Source organism: Lepidochelys kempii, chromosome 2 (genome assembly GCF_965140265.1).
Source record: "Lepidochelys kempii isolate rLepKem1 chromosome 2, rLepKem1.hap2, whole genome shotgun sequence".
Lineage (NCBI taxonomy): Eukaryota > Metazoa > Chordata > Testudines > Cheloniidae > Lepidochelys > Lepidochelys kempii.
In genome coordinates, this window is record NC_133257.1 from 121,697,457 (window position 1) to 121,719,075 (window position 21,619).

The window sequence follows — 21,619 nt, forward strand, 5'->3', positions numbered from 1 at the left end:
GAGTAAAATCCTTCCAACAGGATATTAATGTTCAACAGATCAAGACGTTTAGAATAATACCTTACAAAGCATACTTTGTACAAAACATATCATAATTACACCACCATGGTAAATATGGGGTGCTTTGGGGTGCAGAATGTCACAGTATGTTTCTAAAATGAAACTACTCTTTTTTAAGAGAACTGTTTACAGAGATGTGTGATGTGGTGTTTACTGCACACAGGTGATGAAATGGTTAATGTGGGCCTGAGAGACCAATACACACAGGTGGTGGCATGAGGAGGGCAGGCCTGGCCTGGCCTGTTAAAGATGAGTCCCAGCTGGGGAAGGATGTATATGGTTTCTGTAAAGGGAGGAAGCCCAAAGTAGAAAAGGACTTTCTCGGGTAATAGTGCACAGAGGAAGTTCAGGAGGACATTTACACCTTGGTCCTGATGGAAGAGGGAGCAGGAGTGAAGGGGAATCTTGAAGTGGGCCTGAGAGAAGGCCACCCCACAGGCAGAAAGCATTGGGAGGGACTGGAGTTGAAGATCCAAACAGGGCAAGACTTAAGGAGGGTAGTCCCCGAAAGTCAGTACTCTGCAGAAGAATGGAGAGCTTTGCAGGAGGGGGTGTGTGGACATAGGATGGTTTAAAAGTTCAAGCCTGGAAAAGGGCCTGACACTGCTTTCCCTGAAATCTGTGTTTTGCTTTTGGGTCGGGTTAATAGACTCCAGGGAGAAGCCTTGGGGCTGCAAGTCTGATAGAAGAGTAGAGTGGAAGAGGAGTCTGGGAGGGGAGGAGGATGGCAGATCGATGACCAGTATTGTGTAGGGCACTGTACATGTGGCACACGGAAACTCTGGAAGGAGAGGGACTCTAAAGTGGCAGGAAGGCCAAGTCATGAGAAGAGACACCAACCAGGGCCGTAGAAGCTGTCGGCAAGGGGTGCTAGATGGTGAGCTGCTACACCACCCAGCCACAAGTGGTGCACCTGCCATGACTGCAACTGCAGCTAACTTTCCAGCCATGTGCACAGACAGGCTTCCTGGTGCCTGCTCCAAACTCTTCCCTCCCAGTTCCCAGGGGGTTGCTTCAAGCCCTAAATTACAGGCAGAAGGCTGCTTTCTTGTTTTTCACCTCAAATGTACAGAGTAGTCTGTAGATTTCAACTTCTTTCTTTTGCACATTTTTTCAGGGGACATAAATGTATGCTAAAAACTTGTCTAGGTAGATTATATTGGTTTATTAGAGAAACAATGTTTTAAGACTCCCCATTTATGATTAGGAAACAGGGGAGTATAAAACTGGAAAATGAAACTGAGTAGCATTGCCAAAATATCGATATTAATTATTAGTACTCACTTGTCCCTTAAAAATTATTAGAAGAAGGTGTATGTTATAGCCGTGATTGAGGAGAGTATTCAGGACAGCACTTAAACACATGCTAAGCACTGCTTGAGTCCCATTACAATCAGTGGGACATAAGTACATGCCCAAGTGCTGTCTGGAACAAGGGGTCTACATACTGTCTATCACTATGTGACCATTTATAGTAGTGTTATACTCTTGCAGCTTCACTCTTATCACATGCACACAGGTATGTCTTCAGCTTCTGTTTGGCTTATTTCCCTGCCACTACTGAAAATGACAAAATACGTAGTGATTTATTGAATCTTTGACTTGATAGCGGTATAGATGCATTGCAATTGCACAAATTAAAAGGTCAAAAGCAAAATACATCTATAATACTTCACCAAAGAAAAGCCATAAAATTACAATCTTGAGAGCGCTGCAGAAAGAGAGTTATTTTCCCCAGTTGCCCTTTTGGAAGACAATTGGTTAATTACAATTTAGATTTTTCTGACAAGTCAACAAAATTTTCTAATTTTGTGTTAAACTCTAAACAACTGGCAGGAAATCGCTACATGCAATTTGGAAGATCCCAAGTTTCCTGTCACAATAGTCTCACAGCTCGTGGCAAACAACTGGACTTAGTCAAATTATAACCAATTAAATGATTTTTAAAACTGCTAATGCAAGTGTGACGCTCCCCAGGGGTACCCAGGGTTCTGAGGCACCTCACGCCCATCTGGCCTTAGTGTGAAGCAGTCATGTCTGTGCCTGCTGTGGATCAGCTCCCTGAAACCAACAGCTTCTGGCAATACAAGCACTGCCCTCCAGAATCCCTCAGGCCTTGTCCTCTCTGCACAAGTAGTGATGGACACACATCAACCCTCGAGTCCTCAGAGCATTCCCTGCAGTGTCTGGTCCCTGATCCACTGAACAATCACAGAATTACCGGGCCTGCCGTTCCCAAAGAAACAGTACACACCAGTTTGTAAGATTCAACTCAGGATCATTCCTTTACTTCACACCACAGCACTTAGATATGTTTATAGTGAAAACAAGAATACATTTATTATCAAAGACTAGAGATTCAAGTAATAGTGAGCAAAAATACTGGAATTAAATGGTTACATATAAAGCAAAATAACGCTCTTTCTATAGACTAGCTAAACTTAACTAAGAAATTGACCAGCTAAATAAAGAAACTTATCTCACCCAAAGTTCTCTCCAGTGTTTTCAGCCCAGCCTGGCTGAGATTCCACCTTCATGAAGCAAATCTGCTGTCTATTTGCTTCCTAGCTCAGGGATGCCTGGGTGTCTTCTTTGCCCCCCAAATATAGTAGAACAAACCATTGAGGTGCACTTCAAGATAAGGTTCTCCCTCCCTGCTGTTTTCTTCCTATTAGTTCCTTTCTGAAGTATTCACAATCCTTCATTTTCATTCCGTTCAGACTGGTGATAGGAGACCCATTGTGAATGAGACAATGCTCAATGTACATGTAAATATGTAGGTGGCTAAACATCTCGTGTATGACAAAAAATCGGTTTTTTATCTTTGCTGGTGACCAGCCCCCAGACACAGACTTTAAGAACATATGTTCAGTATAGATACACCACTCCTTACATGGTTTCCTCACATACATTTCACAACAGAATTGATGAAGAGCACAACACGGACTCTTATTTCTGACCTCACATGACGTTCTTTTGATGAATGAGAATCAGGAGAACCTTGGAGCCCTCTGCACCCCCTTGCCACCTGGTATTAAGAGGTTCTGGGGTCACAGCAACATTATTGTTAGTTTTCAATGCAGGTGTCAGGAAGTACAAAGTTTCCACAACATCCCTAACTCTCACCCTGACTGTAGGAGTTTGTATCGGTGTACAGTGTTAACTTTATATTCGGGTGCGAAAGGGTCAGACTCTGTTTTCCAGCTCTCCCTTCTCCCTCTTGCTCCACATTATATTGAGTACTGCCTTCCTCCCTGGTAGTCCTACTCATTTCAGCAGGATTCCTCATGGAGTAAACACAACTCTCTGTGAGTACAGGTGTACTTTAAATGAATCATTACACAAAGTTCTGTATTAATTTAGTTTAAATTAATCATTACACAAAATTCTGTATGAATATGCCTAATAAGAAATCTATTAATCAAAAAACATTTCCAGGCTATATTTTTGCCTGTATTGTTACAGACATACTTGCTGATAGATATTTTGAAATTAATTACCAAAATAATTGAAACTGGCATGATTATTTTGTGTTGTTTTCCCAAATTAAAAAGAAGAATTTTGCAGAATTTTAAAATATTGTGCACAGAGTTTTTAATTTTTTGGCACAGAATTCCTCCAGAAGTAGTAAAGGTGGCAGAAGGGCAATAACAATAACTGTGAAAACAATGAGCCTGATTATTCACCTGTTACATTGCCACAACTCAGGGCCAGGTTCTCCACTGCAAGAGTTTGGTCAATGCTTGTGTTGATACCTATTCAGTTCAGGATGATTAATAAAATTCATAGTTCTTTATTTCACTACTAGTTAGCAAAGCTTTGGTCAAGGAGATTCCTAGTGATTTGGGACTTTGCAGAGGTGCCCTTCCTCAGGTGCTGAGAGAGTGGGACATTCTTTAAGTAGGAACGAGAAGCAAGTTTGCGGGGGAGGGAAGCAGCAGACAAGGTAGGACTGTGGTGCTAGTATCACAGTCCTGCTATGAGCATCGTGTGGCATTTTCACCCATAACTATGGAGTCACTATCTAGCTAGAGTGCAAGGAAAAGAGAAAATGAAGAGAATAACATTTCTGTTGTATTTTCTGTACTACAATTCTGTGGCCCAGGATCTCGTGGGTTAATTAGAGATTTCCCTTTAAGGAGAAGAGACTCTACCATAGAAGAGAATGCATTTGGTTTTTTGGTGTCTGATGAAGAAGAGGAAAGGGTGATCAGCCACAAACTGTACAGGTATTCTTAATGAGGATCCACTTAGGCCAATTTCAGTTGCAGCTGCTGCCACAGTGCCCTCTTCATTGACCTCTGCATAAGCCTTATGGACAACCTGACTCACAGAGAGGCCATCTCTTTTTGCCATTCCAGATAAATCTGATACTCCTGGGCGAAACACATCGGTCATTCCTAAAGCTTCTAAATGTTGCTTAAGTTGAGCGCTTGTCTCGATTTTGAACCGAGGAAGAGACACCTCCACTTCATCTTCTTTCAAATGATCGGGGCTAATCCAAGTTGTTAATTTCTCATAAGTAAGTTCCTTTTCCAGCTACAGGTATAAAGATACATGGGAATCAGAATCTTGTGGTTATGCGTCAAAATCAACAAGACATGCAACTGTGTGAGAAATTGGAAAAATGATTTTTCATTCACACTGTGGTAGCCACATCAGGCATGATTCTTACAATACTACTGAGGTCAGTAGCATGACGTACACTAACAGTATGTCTACAAAGGAATAAAAACAGCTGGCCCGTCTTAGCTGACTCGGGCTACATGGCTGAAAAATTGCTGTGTGGACATTTGGACGCAGGCTGGAGCCCAACCTCTGGGACCCTCCACCCTCACAGAGTCCTAGAACTCAGGCTCCAGCCTAAGCCTGAACGTGTACACCACAATTTTTAGCCCCTCAGCTGCAGGGCTTTTATCTCTATGTAGCTGTACCCTAAAGATTTCCAAATAAGTGTTTGTCCAGTGTTGATTATAGAATCTTGTTTTCTTTTTTTTAATGTAAATATAATGACCACAATGCTGGGTCAACAGTGGGAGTCAATGATGAAACTTTTAACTTCAGTGCTCAGACCTCTACCATTAAAGCTAAAGGACTTGATCCTGCAACAGTGAAGTCAATGGGTGTTTTGCAATTAAATTGTATGGGAGAAGGGTTAGGGAGATGGATCAGATGTTAAGTCTGGCAGCAATATGTGGCAGACAGCCTCTGTGGATCTGCCGATGCGTTACCTATATTGTTTGCATTTATTATTCATTCACTTTTAGACGAGTCTGTGTGGGTATTAACTGTTTAGAAAGGTTGATAATACAAAAATGTAGCAATTAGCTATGAATTACATTGTCACTGTGCCCCATTTGGAGAATAAAAAGGCTGGCTCATTGTTTGTTTCCTGAAAATTCAATAGACACAGGAACAGCATAAGCAGCCTGCCTTCAGATTTACTATTCAACATGCTGCATACTCTGCAACAAGGAGGAGGAAAGGTAATTTTCTTCTATACTGCCTGTCCAGGTGGTCAGAGATATATTGCCATGTTCATATTCTGGTTATAAGGTTATCATCTCATCATAGGTAACTTTACCTGTGTTAGACCCGTGTAGTCTTTTGGCAGCAGTATATACATACTCAGGTCATCACCCTTGTACGGGAGTTCAAGCACCTGACAATCATGCTCCTTTATTGTAGCTATTTTATACTCGCCCATTTTGTACATCATCTGCACAGGTTTGCTTGTAGTCTGAAAGCAATGACAATTAGTAACAAATGAAATTCATACAATATATCCTCCTGTATTTACATATTTTCCCTTGTATTATATCTTCACTTGGACCTGAATGCTGCAGTGATTGTTTAGGGCCAGATTCGCACCTTCTAAAGAAAGGTGTATATAGTCCCCTTGAATCTCTTCAAGCATCTCACAACAGATTCATCTCTATCTTGGACTCAAGGGAAAGGGGTCAGTGAGGCATCGGGGGAAGGGGGACTAGGAAACTAGTCCCCATGGTCCAGGATTCCACGATGTTGCTTCTCCCCTGCCCCTTTAAAGCTAAGATACCATTTATCATCTCCCTGTGTCTGCACTCAGGTGCACCCACCCCACGACGAATAGAAGGTTTAGAAGAACAGTTAATGCTATTTTGTTGGACCAACACTTTCAGTAGTTGCCACTGATAGTGTGTGCCTCACAGTTAGGTTGTCGAGCTTGAGAACCACGCTAAGGACATTAAAACGACAGGCTTTCCATCTTCTGTTTAATTTAAATTTCAATATAATAGCATGTTCTTAGGTCAAGTTGACCCAGAAATTTACAAAACCTAAAAGCAACAGACATCCACAAAACAATTTCATGGAAACAAATTCCACTAGGAACAATTTTCCTTTAGCTAAACAAATGTTTCCCTCGCAACGTTGCCAACCTATTTTTGCTACATTGTGCTAATGTGTGACCAACAGAAGGTGAAATGGAACTGAAGCAGTACGAAGCTGGCTACTCTACATTCACTGCCCACCCAACGGGTGGGATGGGGGTGGGGGGAGTAGCACTGGGACAATGTGCAGAATGTCACCTAAAAAAACCCCACTTTCAGTATTCAACCTTAATGAGGAGAGAGCTCAATCTAGTGACAGAATGTGGAAACTGAACACAGACTAAATGGATCGCTTGGTGGCCGTCATTGTAAATGTGGCAGCAGAACAGCTCATTGTAGGTCTGAATACAATGGAAACCAGTTAAGGGTCTATGAAGAAGATAATTAGAGGCCAGACTGTGGATTGCTCCAACTTGGGAGTGTAGTGAGGGAAGGTACAAGAAGCACCCTTATGCTAGGCCTCTGCTCAGGGGCCAGTTGGTCTTTGCTCACATGAGTGCAAATCTTTACAAGGATAGTAAACCTAACTGCACCCGCAACCCCAAAGGGGAAGGGGAAAAAGCAGGGCTTTGTCCTGAGCACTTTCACTCCTGAATGAAGAGCTGACAGGCCACAGCTTCTTATACACTGACTTCCCCTGTGCTCCAAGTGGCTTTGTGAGGCATTGTACATGTGTCAGGCATGATGCACTCTTCTAGCAGAAGCTTTGGGAAACAGCTCCCTCTCCACCCACAGAGCTGGTCTCCAGGCAGAGGGCCATATCCCATGGTAGCTCCCCATTTTCTGCCAAGCGTGTAAAACAATAGAAGCAATGATGTGATATGTGTATTTCTGTACTCTACCTTATTAATCTGAAAAGCTCTTTCTTTGGTGTTTTTTCTGTCAAATTCCACTTCCCATTGCCCTTTGAAGTAGACAGCATTCACGAGGACTAACTTAGTACCGGAAGAAATAGTGCCTGGGGCAAGGAGGTCCTTGATTTTACCTTAAAAAAATGGAGGCAAATTATTTCATTTTGGCAGTTCAGTAACTCTAGTTCCATTTATCTGTTGTAATAACATTGATGTACAGTGCATCTATGTACCTGGGTGTAAGAATATACACATGACACTGGACACACATGAAAGATATTAGACTGACAGGCCTAAGAGGCTGAAGTCTTCTATCTATTCACAGAACAAGTGCAACACAAGCAGCATCTTTGTCGCTTCCCCACACTAATGTGCTTCAAGTGAATAATGGAGAATAGATGCCATCTCCTAAAATGGCCATTTTATTCTTTTTCTGCCGACTAGTCTTGGATCCAAGTCAATTTTAAGTAGTGTGCTGTCATTTACCTTATCTGTAGATTTCAAAGTAGCAGCCGTGTTAGTCTGTATTCACAAAAAGAAAAGGAGTACTTGTGGCACCTTAGAGACTAACCTATTTATTTGAGCATAAGCTTTCGTGAGCTACTGCTGAATGCATCCGATGAAGTGAGCTGTAGCTCACGAAAGCTTATGCTCAAATAAATTTGTTAGTGTCTAATGTGCCACAAGTACTCCTTTTCTTTTTGCTTCTCTGTGGAGGAGCTCATAAATCAAGGTACTTTTTGAAGGTTCCCTCTCCTTGCTCCAATACCTCTTGCATCTGACTGAATAATTCCTTAAACTCCATGCAGTCAACCACACTGGTGGTCTCATCCAGCACCCACTGAAGTTGTCAGAAGAATTCCTATTGATTTCAATGGGTGTTGTACTAGGTCCAGAGTCTGCTGGCTACTCTGTTCTCCTCAAATATGTTTTCTCTGTGGGAATTAATGATCCATCTTCAGGTCACTCAGGTGGTCAAATTGCTGAGAGCTGCCACTGCATACTGGGCATGCTCCAATTATGACAAAATAGTTTTCTCCTCCAGGTTTTTGAGCACCTTGTACACTTTACCTCATTGGTTTTTTTATTAAATATCAAGAAATAGCAGCCAATGGCTGACTTGTCCTTACCCTTTGTAAAGGTTTCAACCCACAAATTTATCTGCTGCCTGGTTTCCTCTGCAGCATTCAGAAAATCAGCTGGTTTCAATTCAGCCTGGTATAACTTTTGGATGCAGGACAGGTATTGCTGTACAATAAGAGAGAAGATCAGAAGAATATATCAGAAAACAGGTCTCTTTTTTGGCTGTCTCCTGAATAAAATAAAATGTCGCTGTTTTTTAGTTCTGCAACACTGCAAGAAATATACAAAATATTGTTTGTACATGCTAGAGACAGTGTGGGGACTAGCAGAAGGAACTGGACCAGATGGGTAGAGCATAGATACAGGGCCACATAGGTTTGGACAGTTTACATAAAAAAGTCAAACACTGAACCTTTTTGAAGTTCCGCCAGCTGATTGAGTCTGTGACAGAGTCATTGTATGACCTTGAGAGCGTCATTTAATCTTTGTGTCTCAGTTCCCCAACTGTGAAATAAGGATAGTGATACTGCTTTTCTCCTACCTCTGTGTCTGTCCTGTCTATTTATATTGTAAGTTGTGGGGAAGTCTTTTACTATGTTTCTACAGCATTCTAGCAGAACAGGGCCCTGACCCTGGTCGGGGCCGGTGGTGAGCTGGAGCCGGTTCGCACCGGTTCACTAGAACTGGTTGTTAAATTTAGAAGCCCTTTTAGAACCGGTTGTTCCGCGAGGGGCAACCAGTTCTAAAAGGGCTTCTAAATTTACCAAGCCAAAAGCGGCGCCTTAGGCGACGACTCCACGGGTGCTCCAGCCCTGGAGCACCCAAGGGGAAAATTTGGAGGGTGCAGAGCACCCACCGGTAGCTCCCCGGTCCCAGCTCACCTCCGCTCCGCCTCCATCTCCTCCCCTGAACGCGCCGCCCCGCTCTGCTTCTCCACCCCCACAGGCTTCCCACGAATCAGCTGTTCGCGCGGGAAGCCAGGGTGGGCTGAGAAGCAAGCGGCGGCTTCCCGCTCAGGCCCAGGGAGGTGGAGGTGAGCTCCGGCGGGGGGGACAGCGAGGAGGGCCAACCGTGCCGCAGCAGTTAACCTGTGGGGGTGGGGGCTCACCTCCGCCATCCTCGGCCTGAGTGGGAAGCTGCGGCCTGCTTCTCTGCTTTCCCCGGCTTCCCGCCAAACCACTGATTTGCGGGAAGCTGGTGGGGGTGGGGGCGCGGTGGTTTCAGGGGACGAGGCAGAGTGGAGGTGATCTGAGATCGGGTGCGGGGCAGGGAGCTGCTGGTGGGTACTCTGCACCCACCAATTTTTCCCCGTGGGTGCTCCAGCCCCGGAGCACCCAGGGAGTCAGTGCCTAAGGCACCACTTTTGATGTGATCAGTGGGGGGCGCGGCCGCTCCCCCCCTAGCTATGCTCCCCCCCACAGGAGCCAGTGGGACCTGCCGGATGATTCCTGGGAGCTGCCCCAGGTAAGCACCGCTGGGACTCCCCACCTCGCCCTCTGGCAGGTGCTTCTGGCTCATAGGGGTGGGGTGGGCACCCACTATGGTGGCCCATGAGACCCTCCTGCCCGGTTCTGGGGGCAGTCAAAGAACAGGAGAGGGGGTTGGATGGGACAGGAGTCCCGGAGGTTGGGGGTGAGCAACAACCCCCTCGTTGGGTGAGGAGGGAACCCGTTGTTAAGATTTTGGCAGCTCGTCACTGGTTGGGGCCCCTGTGTTATACTACTCATCACAAATAATAATGACTTCTCCCCAGACTTCTCACTACTGCTGTGGTGAGGCTGGTGTTTGCTTTTCCATGTGATCATGTTATGTAAAGCTGATTTACTCTCTGTTTTTTAGATGCAATAAACATATATAGCCCCCTGGCAACCTAACCGCTTTAGCAGGCATTTAGAGAACATCAGGTTCTGGTTACACAATGGAAGGTGGACCTAGGTCGCTCTTGAATAACCAGAATATCTGGTTGTCACAGGTCCTCTCGTGGTCCTTAAATGGCTGCTTATGCCCTAAAGGACTGGGGGACCATTTTCACGTAGGCCACTTCCTACTCCTATTCAGTGGAAAGATCTGATAGATGCGCCTCCTCTTGCAGCAACCAATCCTTAGGTCTCTCAAGTTTACTTTCCATCCTGGGTAGACTGCGGAACAGGAGAAACTGGTGGAACAGGACCCACTACAGGTCTTTCTGTTAGTTCTACAGGTAGAACCCTGAATTTATCTTGGAAGTAGAAACCAATATATACTGTCTGGCCACTTCTGTCGCTGTCTAACTTAGTGTGTCCATGACTGTATATTTATATGTAATTCATGAATGTTTTGAAGCACTGTCTTGTAATGTTTCTTTTTCCCCACCAGCCAAAATAACTAAAGATGACTACAATGGTGCTGCCACATAAAATTTAAAACTAGAAGCAAATTTTGAAAGCTGATTTGTGAATAGTTTTGGGGCCTATGAAATTTCACACAAATGAAATGGTGAGGCCTTGTAAATAATGTGAAATAAATTGGTTAAAAATGTAGCATGAAACCCCAGAACATAGCTAGCAATTTTATTGAATTTTCATGAGCCAGAATTCATAATTCTAGCTCACTTTTCTATCATTGTATTACTTCTAGAGTGCTAACAAGAGTAAAAAGCATTAAAATCTTAATTTTGTCAATGAAATAAACAAATACAACTCTGAATATATATCTGAGTATCTGGTGCCATGATTAAACAGTTACTTTTTTGACTATAGCAACCCTCTAAACTTTATTTTGCTGTTGATGTACTGAAGTAATTATTTAAGTAATAGTTACAAAGCTGAAGACAAACCTGAGTAACAATAATGTACTGTATAAAACAGCTTTTCAGGGTGAGGTTCACATAATGCCGTCTCTTTGTTATATTTTTGTACCGTGTGTAGCCCAGGGAGATCCTGGCCTGTAGGCACTACCATAATATAAATAGTAATAGTAAACACTTAGAAATTTTGCTTTCAGTGCTGTTCAACACACCTAATTACAGTTAGGTTATAATGCTCTATGACCGGGGAGAAATGAGCAGAGCCTGTAACTAAGACCTTAGATTGAAGTTATCTTAAATATTCCATTCCGGAACCACTTTATTTTAAGATGATTGGCTGTTCTGTCCTACTGTTCAGTACCTCCATGGGATCAACTCCACCCCTTGTCTAAGTGGACACAACTCACTGTGGTAAACCCAGAACAAACAGCTACAAAAAAGGGAGGAGTAGTAATTAGTCCCAGGGGATTAAAAGGCCTCTCCCTGTCCACTGAGGAGAACCATGGGGAAATAAGGTTCAGCTGGAAAAGGGGTTGCTAGAGAACTAATTAGGTTCAGCTGGCTCCAACTGCTGGAGACCCTTTTTTTTTCTTTTTCTTTCTTTCTTTTTTTTTTTTTTTTAACCCTCCCCGGGGTGGAAGTAGGGGGAGGGGGTGAGAGAGTGAGAGAAGTAGGGAAGCCGCCAGTAGAATAAGGGCAGCAAGACACAGAATCCTTCCAGGAAGGGAGGCTGCACTCCCTGCCCAGAAGGGAGGGAAAGTAAGCACCAGGGACTGATCAGGGAAAGGACTAACCAGACCCTGTGCTACCTGTAAGGATTTGCCTTGCCCAAGCCAGTGTCTCCCAGGCTAAAAGGATTGAGTCTGCTGAGGAGAACAAGGTACTTTGCCACATCACATACAAGTCAGCAGGAAATGGGACCTCAGCTGAACTAAGTCCATGCTGTTCATCTCTATCTGTCCTACAATGTCACAGGCCGTTAATGTGAATCCCCAGTGCAACTCACCTGAAGAAAATTGAATGTCTTTTCTCCATACAGTCTGTTGGCATTAGCCAGTTCGTAAGAAGTGGTAGGTTTGTTGATTGCAGAGAAGATGTCATTAAACTGGGAATGAATCCCTCCAGATATATCACACTGATTATCAGGAACCTTCAAATAACACAAAGCTGCTGTAGTTTATTTCTGACTGAAGAAGGCTGAGAGTAACAGAGACACTGGTTTTTTTAAAATAATCGTTCTTCTATTAAACCATTCAGATTCAATAACTTAACTAGCTTTGCCTTGTCTGACTTGTTCTTGTTCCTGATAATCTGGAGATCTATGGAGCAAAAGTCCTATTATAAGGACTAAGTAATCTGTGGCTCTTTTGGGATTTTCCACTTGTTACTTATGGAGCACTACACCTGCGAATTTGTTGAACAATTAAAAATGTTCAGGGTAGTACAGCTGTGAATGCTTTCTGTATGTCTGAGTTATACATGCAGATGTGCTCATGATCATGATAGGAGCTCACGGAAATAGCAAGATGCAAACTGAACTGATCACTTCTGAATGCCCCAAATCAAGCATATAATTGAACAGCATTTTCAATAAAAAAAACCCCTAAACCTTACTCTTTGCTATCTTGTGTACATTTTTATCCTTCTCCCTTTACCTTCTGTCACCCACCATCACAGCATTCCCCCCCATTTTTATGTTATAATTCTAATCTGCCAATTTGGGGAAGTTGAATCTAAATTCCAAAGTTTGTCCAGCTCCAACATTTGTTCTAAGATACCGGCAGCTGGGGAGGAAGAGGTAGTCTGTGACTACCTCTGAATTGTCATCACTTCTTGTTGCTTCAGAAGAGCTTCCTGTTCCTGGATTTTCATTTTCTCTAAGTTCAATGAAGCGAAGAACCTGAGGTGGAAATGTAACATTGCAACAGTCATACTCTGTATTGATTTACTTACGACAAAATGTGAAACTGAACTTGTCACGAGAAAATTCAGTTGTCTGTCTTACCTACTGTCCTTTCTACTGGAGATAGACATCATGATGTCAAAAGGCAGGTGTTCTCAACTTTTATCACTGGATGCCCCAGTCCATCCATTGACATCAAAATCAGTAAGCCATTTAGTGAATACTACTTAAAATCTCTAGAAGGGAGAGCTATATTTCTATGACTGTGGAACTCACTTTCTATTTCTTCCCATAATATTCAGTTTTTACACCTTGCAATAGGGCAATAAATTCAGGAGGCATGCAGCGATTTGCAATAGTGGATCCTATCGCAGGATTGGGACTTGGATAAAAGCTTATTTTTTACAAAACCTAAATTTAAGGAACAGTCTCAAAACCAATGGAAATGCTTTCAGAGTTTGCTAGGTTTAATTCCAACAAATGTAGTGTTTGTTTGTCAAATGTAGAGTTAGCTCCCACCCATATTTAAGCAGAAAGGAGTTTTGCCATTGACTAGCATTGGAACCTGTTTTTTTTTTTTTTTTTTTTTTTTAATTTCATTCCTCTCATGTGCAGATCCCTTTACAGCTGCTAACTGTATTGGGTCACATGTCTAGCCTTCACAGCAAAATATCTATCTGGAAGTTCTAATAATGACAGCTGTATTCAAAGACTGATGCCACATGATTCTTGATTAGTACTAACTCCTGTGCAATCCAAGCTTGAGAAATTCAAACCCATTCCTAATGAAAAATGTGACTCATACAGGCTCATGGGATCCAAAATAGGTTAATACTTTTGCCAAACTAGATATTCAAATTATTTTTTATAACTACAACCAAACTTGTGACACTTCAGCATTAGTAAATCTGACGCTCAGCACGTTCATTGTAAGCAACTAAAAAGGACCCTGAATCTGAGATACACAGATTTATGAAATAACCATTTAGGCTACATCTCTCTCTTTTGGTATAATGCACAACACAGAAATGTCACCAAGCAGTATGAGTAAAATGAAGATGAGGGGCCAGAAATTGCAAATATTGAAGAAATGTTTCTCTAGGTTTTATCTGAGATGACCTCTTCTGCTGGGGCTGAGCTTTTGGCCAAGAGGCTCAAACATCCCTATGGGCCAAAATAGACCAACCTCAGCAGAGGGTAAGTGAAGCTGCAACAGGCCAGAGTCTTACAAACAATAATACACCCAAGTACCATTATCCACTACTCATGTATGTAATGACACACACTTATGGAATGGTTGCAAGATCAGGGCTTGAGGGGGGAAATCTCTTGTTCTTGGGCTGGAAATGTTATTTCCAGTTCACAATTATGTTTTCAGCCTGCATCTTCTGCCAGGCACACTTTCAACGGCATAAAGTTCAATCCCATTCAATATAGAAGTGCCTTTCGACCTTAACTAGGGCAATTGCTGCTTGTGCCGGCTATATTACCCATGGAAAAGGAAACTGCTCTGAGTTACAATGAAAGAAAAGCCTTGAGGAGCTCAGGTGACATTGCACGTGGGAATGGTCTGCCATTGTTGAACAAAAATGCAGGTATAAAACAAATGACTTATTGATGCCTACCTTTTGTATCTGGGCGGCAGTATTACCTCTGGCCCCAAGAAGGACCATGCCCAGGGCAGCTGAGATACTCAGAGGAGAATAGATGATATTTTCAGATGGAAAATCTTTGTTCAGTACTTTGAAAAAGTCAAGGCAAAATTTTGTAGTTGCTTCACTGGTGGAGTTCATTGTGAAAATGAAAAGCTGCCGAGGAAAAAAATAAACCAAATCAATGGAGTTCAACAGTCTCTTTTCTCAACCTCTTACTGTATCAGATGTTTTCAGTGGCTTTCTTGCTAGTTATACACTCTTGTCTAGCTTCAGAGTGGAAATGGGCATAAGTTTTGGGAACTTTGTGATACAGACTTTTAAAAAAAAGAATTCCCATTAAGAAAACAGACTCATCTCCAATCCTCCACCAGGAAATTGAGACTCTCCTTTTTCTTCCTTTTCTGCGGCTAATGTACAATGCTACAAGGAGTAAAATCTTCTACCAACACTGTTTCTTAGAGCAATGAAACCCACTGATGCATCTCCCCATCTGACTTCAGGGGAGTTACTCATGATTTACAGCAGTCTGAGTTCAAAATCAGCCTTCCTGAGAGGGATTATGGGATGCTCCACTTTCTGTTTGTATATGATCAGGGCCACACTAGGCTCTCTTTTGCACCCAGTTATAGCTAGAGCAACTTCAGAGGGGTGAATCCAGATATGCACAGGTGTAAATGAGAGCCTAATTTGACCCCTGGTATCTAGGTAACAACAACAGACAATGGGTAGAAAATGATTTGATTAATATGTGATAAGGTATCACTGAATCAGCTTATTCTATTATAAAAGAAATATACACTATGTAAGATGTGTGAACATCTATTTATTGCAATACATTTTCCCATTGAGGTTGACTGATAGGAATCTGTCTCCATTAACTCTGAAAAGAGATACCCTTGATTTCTTCCCAGGGAGGCATTCCAAGACTTTCACAAATAGATAAAAAGACCCAGGTGAAGTTTTTCTGACCCATAGTTTATTTGTTAAAAAAATGTAATCTTGGTCAACCTGAAACTATTCATGAATTTGACACAAATTTACCAAAGAGTTTGGGCCAAAAAAACATTTTCAGGTTAGATTTGTTAAGTGGCTGGTGCTGTGCTCCTTGCCCTCCCCCCTTTTATCTTTAGCCCAGTAAAGAGGTGGTGGAAATGTCCCATATAACTTCTGCCCAAAGGTTAGGGCATACACCTGGGATGTGGGAGACCGAGGTTCAGTTCGCCCCACTGCCTGATTTGGAACAGTGAGTTGAATTTGAATCTCTCATTGCTCAGGAGAATGCCATGAGACCTAGGCTATCAGGTAGTCTTCAGTGAGTCTCTTCCACTGAAGCTTCTCCACTTAATATAAATTAGTCATTGGAGCAGGGACTTGAATGTGGGTCTCCCTCATCTTAGGTGAGATTCTTCACTATTCAAATGGATGATCCTCGTGGCTTTCCCCTTCCAAATTCTAATCCACTGTTGTTCCTCGGAAATAGTGTTATATAACATCACCTTTCATTTTGTAAGCAAGATGTGAGAAATAATTTTTCCACTCTACTCACCACTGATAAGGCCCTTACTGGAGTACTGTGTCCAGTTCTGGGCACCACAATTGGGAAAGATGTGAACAAATTGGAGAAAGTCCAGAGAAGAGCAAAAAAAAAAAAAAAAGTAAAAGTCTAGAAAATATGACCTATGAGGAAAGATTGAAAAAGTTGGGTTGTTTAGTCTGGAGAAGAGAAGACTCAAGGGGGATATGACCACAGTCTTCAAGTACTAAAAGGTTGTTCTAACAAGGAAAGTGATAAATTGTTCTTCTTAGTCACTGGGGACAGGATAAGAAGTAATGGACTTAAATCGCAGCAAGGGACATTTAGATTTGACATTAGGAAAAACTTCCTAATTGCAAGGGAGAGAAGGTGGGTGAGGTATCTTCTATTATTGGCGAGAAAGACAGGCTTTCGAGCCACACAGAGCTCTTTTCATGCCTGGGAAAGGTTCTCTCAGGGTCACAGCAAAATGCAAGGAGGAACAGATCATGGACTGACACCCCATCACTAGAAGTTTTTAAGAACAGGTTAGACAAACACTTGTCAGGGATGATCTAGATAATACTTAGTCCTGCCTCGGTGCAGGAGACTGGACTAGATGACCTGTTCAGTCCTCCATTCCAGTCCTCCGTTCCTATGATTCTGTGATTTTCTTACTTAAATATTTCATTTCCATCTCAGACTCTTTTCAAAAATATGCACAGATTTACTGAAGTCTGAGATTCAGAAGAGAAGTTTGTGTGTTATTGTTAATGCAAAATGCTTTGTTATGGAACAAGTAAGACAATTGCTGAGAATTTCTTTTCCTAATCATTAATAGCTGGCAAATTGCACATTTCACAAGAGTTGATGATTATATGTAGCAATGTGATATGCTTTGGAAAGTGGTGACACCTGCAACAATTTATGTAAATCCTGCAAGCCAAATTTTGCTCTTACACCGATATAAATGCATTGTAACTTACCTTAAACCAACAGGATCTGTGGGGATCAGGCCTTCTGAAAAGCAGGCTGTTTATTTAGGTATCTAAATCTGGGTTTAAATTATTACTTTTAGGCATCCACATCTGCAAATTTTGCCAAAGTGACTTGCCCACAGTCACACAGGCAGGAATAGACTCCTGAGCCCCAGCCTGGCACCTTTAACACACGATCCTCTGTGGATGTAAAATTCTGGAGAAGCTGGACTAATCTGTATAAATCTAAAAAGGATTGAGTATAGCGAAAGGATTTACAAAACTTCCCTTCACCAATTATAACAGTAACTAAAACGTTAACCTTAAATGGAAGAAAAGCTTACCTGGTCACCAGAGATGAAGTTTGAAGCTTGCTAGATTATGGTGGGGTATCTTGCAAAGTTTTGGGATATAAAGCATTTGCAACACCCACTGGCATTATTATATATCCAAAATTATTGCTTTTTTATGTCCAAATGGTTGCTTAAAGGTAACTTTCATAACTAATTAGAATGCAATCCATAGAATAACTTTTATCATTCAGAAAATGTAATTACCATTCTTGTATAATGTGTGTGGACTCCAGGAAAGATAAGACACTAGGAGTCAGATTCTACCCCCCTTTGCTGTATATTTGCACTGATCCTCCAACACAGAGCTGCCCTAAATATGGTGGATTCAGCCCCCTTGGGAATCCTTCTCCACAGAGGGGTCCTCCACTGACATAGAGCCACTCGAGCCAAGAGTAATGAATAGAGTGTGGGTAGTGAAAAGGGAACATGCATAACTTTATTCATCTAAGAAGGTCCATTGAATTCACATTTGTTTTTGATTCCTAGAGTAGTAGTTCTTGATTTTTGTTTTTGGGGGCCAAAGAAAGACCCTTCCTCAATGTACTGGTTAACTATTGTTTTCTCCTTCAGTCGGCCGCACTTCCTTACTACCCTGATATCTGTTATAGGAAGCACAGCGCTGCCAAAGACCCATAGATTTCCCAAATGACATGTGTTTGATTGACCACATATATATTGTGTGTCACCTGGTAATTTTAATTGGATTTATTAATTAATTTTTTAAACCCAGCTATAGTCTTCTATCCTCCATATTAATAGCTATAAAACAGTATCACTTTAGACAACTGCAATTTAGTTGTGGTTTCCTGCGGACTTTGGTTGGCAGGAACCTGTGAATTTCCTAGCTTAATGTTCTCCTTTGCTAATGATTTGCCAAATGGACTTACAACATTTTTCATTTCCTATAAACATGTTGTGCATCAATATGGAATTCAGTACTATTGTGGAAAAAAAATCCTTAATTTGTCTTTATTCAGAACTTCCACTGTCTAAATTCCCATTGGAGTTGAAAGTTTTGACCAGATTAAGGACTAAGAAAATAGTAGGGGTCAGATTCTGATATGTGGACTGAAATTGAGTAGTGCCTTACTCTTTTAGTTGTCCAATTGATTTCAAAGACCCTTACGGATGTTGAATAGGACTTTCTCCTGGAGTAGTCCTGTTCATTCCAATGGGACTACTCAAGCAGTGAGTTGCTACTCACTGTCAGACTCTGATACCCTCAGCAATTTGGGGGTGAAATCCTGGCTCATTTGAGAACAACCACACAACTCTAGTTGAATTCAGTGGGCCCAGGATTTTACCTTGGTCTCCAGCTTGTGTTGTTTTCTCTGTATAGGGGCAAACTAACTTTCCCAGAAACTGGAACACGTATCTAGTTGACAATAATTCCAGACTCCCTTAGATTATCTGACCTATTGTCTCTGCTGTAAATCGATCCTTAGGTACTTGTATGACACGCAAATCACGCATGGTCTTTATTATTATTTAAAGATTGATTTCAATAGGACTTAGGCACCTACTCTGCTTAGGTGCTTTTGAAAATCCCAGTACACACCAAAATGCATCTTTAGTTGCCTAAATACCTTTGATCATCTGGTTCTCAGGCCTTGGCCTCTTAGGTTTCCCTGACAGTCAATATGGTTCATTATGGAGTATCCAAACACATACTAAGTCATGAATTCTTTTGTCATGAGAAGTCAAACAAGAAGGTGGCAAACTAAAAATATCTTTTTTCTTCCCCCTCGGTGGAACAACAATTTAGTTTTTGGCCCATGAATTTGCTGTCTTTTGCAATCTAACAGCAAGAACTACCACCTGCACAGATTTATCCTTATTTATCTAATTCAAGATTTTAAGGAACTAAGAAAATTCTTCCTTTGATTCATCTTGCCCCACATCAGCATTTTTTCTTAAAACTCTGCAAGTTTATAATATTTGCACTCGGTTTTCTAGAAACAGAAATCTAAACTAAACTCATGATGGAAATGGGCAAGCCCTGTTTTACTGCTTGACATGGATGTTATCATTTAATCTGCCCAGGGTTTAACTAATTCAGAATAATTGTCAAAAAGCTAATTGTGTCTATACAAATATCTACATTACCTTAGAGTCCTGTGAGAGAGAAGGAATTACTTGTGTCCTCAGCCAAGTTCTGGGTCTGTTTGTTAGGCAATTGATATGTTTAGATATATAGAACAGTTGCACTTCCTTCCAGCCTGCATCATCCACTCTTACAGGTCTGTATCTTTCACCACTTATGCTTACACCTCCTCCCCACCAATTTCCAGAACTTTCTGTTGCAATGTTTGCCTTGATTGTTGACATACCCTATATTTGTTTGGCAATAAATAGGTTTAGAAATAAAATGAGATTGCACCTCCCTTTCTTTCTAGCATACATTCTCCACCCCTAGTGCCCAATATGTTTCACCACCTAAAACTACTCTTGCTCCCGACCACTTCCCAGAAATTTTTGTTTTAAAGTTTGACCTTATTATTGATCCATTGTATGTATTTTAAACAGCAAACTAAGAGATTTAGAAGATGAATACAATGATGTTATAAGATATGGTATTTTAGACATAGGATAAGCAAAAATAACACCAAGTGGCCTACAGTAAGAATGGCTGGTGATGTCCACTGCAACTCTCTTTCGTTTGAAATAAGTACAGCTAGTGTTTAACTTACACCAAACAACACAAATGTTTGTCTTTCTGCTGGATGTGTGTTCTGTGTGGCCTGATTCTCCACTGCATTATTCCAGTTTTAAATCAGTGTAACTCTATAGATTTCAGATGAGGCATATCAGTGTAAAACTGGAGTGATGCTGGGATCAGTGAGGCCTTGTGACTCCACCATCCCCATTTAAAACCATTAGGGATATGGATACTGCCATGCCAGATCAGACAAACAATCAACTTGAGCCTGGTATTCAGTCCCAGCAGTGACCAATACCGGATGTTTAAGTGGAGGATGTAAGACTCCAAAAATGGGCTTGTCAAAGAATGCCTGGAATGAGCACTAAAATATGCCCATGTCAGAAGTTTCTCTCTAATTCAAGGCAGTTGTGGGTGCTGTGAGCACTGAAGGATGAGGGCTAGTATCCCTTTTTAATTTAAAGGCTGGATTAAAGAACATTCCTTGATACACAATCTGATCTGCACTCAGTGCAGTGGATACTGAAGTGTAGAAACATTTTTTTTAAATCAAAGGGTTGTTTGTTTATTTCATGCTGAGACCCACCATGAAAATTAATAGCTCGTGTGCAGCCAAGAGTTCCCTCTCTCCGAGATAGCAGAAAAGGAATTCTGAAATAAACAGGTACCTTCATTCTACGTAGGTTGGGCTTGTATTTTGAAAATCCAAGTCTGTTAGCTGTATGAAGGAGCCCTTTTCTTGAAAGTGTGTCCGTGCAGACCTATATAAAAGCGACTGCTTTGGGGTTACATTTTAGCACACAGCTTTATCACGTTATATTCAACAGGACAGTATTTAAAGGGAATATGTTTGTGCAGTCATAGTGAGTATAATAAAATAAATAAACCCTTATGTAATGTCATTTCATATTTGTTCTTTTCCTGTTTACGAAGCAGAACCAAGAAGTAAGGTGTGTGTTGCTTCCTAGAAGCGTGGACTTCCAAAGTGCTTGCAGGCTGGTGGGAATATTTTCAATATACCTAGAGGTTCGCTTGTGTACCCAGCTTATTTCATCTCTACCCTGAAATCAAAGAGTTAGGAGCAGTCCCAAAAAAAGGGAGAAAATTACTCAAAAAGCTCTGTGCTTCTAATATTTTATTCCCCGGTAACTGGTTGCTGGGAATTTGCACAAACAGCTCTAACACCAACATTTATGAAGATATGGGTTCTACATAAACATACTGCACAATATTTACAAATAAGTATTTAGGGCCTGATTCTCCATTGCCCTAGTTTATACCAGTGTGACTCCATTGATTTCAGTGAGGTTACTCCATCATAAAACTAGAAGACGGCAGTGGAGAATTAGTCCCTAGTATGATGCTAGCTGAAAGTAAAATTATTACAAAGCAGATGGTTGCAAGGAAAT

The 21,619-nt window shown here is 41.6% G+C and overlaps 1 protein-coding gene across 1 annotated transcript; it reads right to left on the bottom strand.

Moving 5' to 3' along the window:
* Positions 1 to 1,627: 1,627 nt before the first annotated feature.
* On the bottom strand, positions 1,628 to 19,779 carry LOC140907062 (serpin B3-like). Its single transcript, XM_073332198.1, is given in 9 exon segments — positions 1,628 to 4,599; positions 5,645 to 5,800; positions 7,274 to 7,416; positions 8,413 to 8,530; positions 12,157 to 12,300; positions 12,964 to 13,050; positions 14,679 to 14,861; positions 19,658 to 19,734; positions 19,737 to 19,779. Coding segments are annotated over 9 exon segments (1,356 nt in total). The 3' UTR covers positions 1,628 to 4,194.
* Positions 19,780 to 21,619: the final 1,840 nt, after the last annotated feature.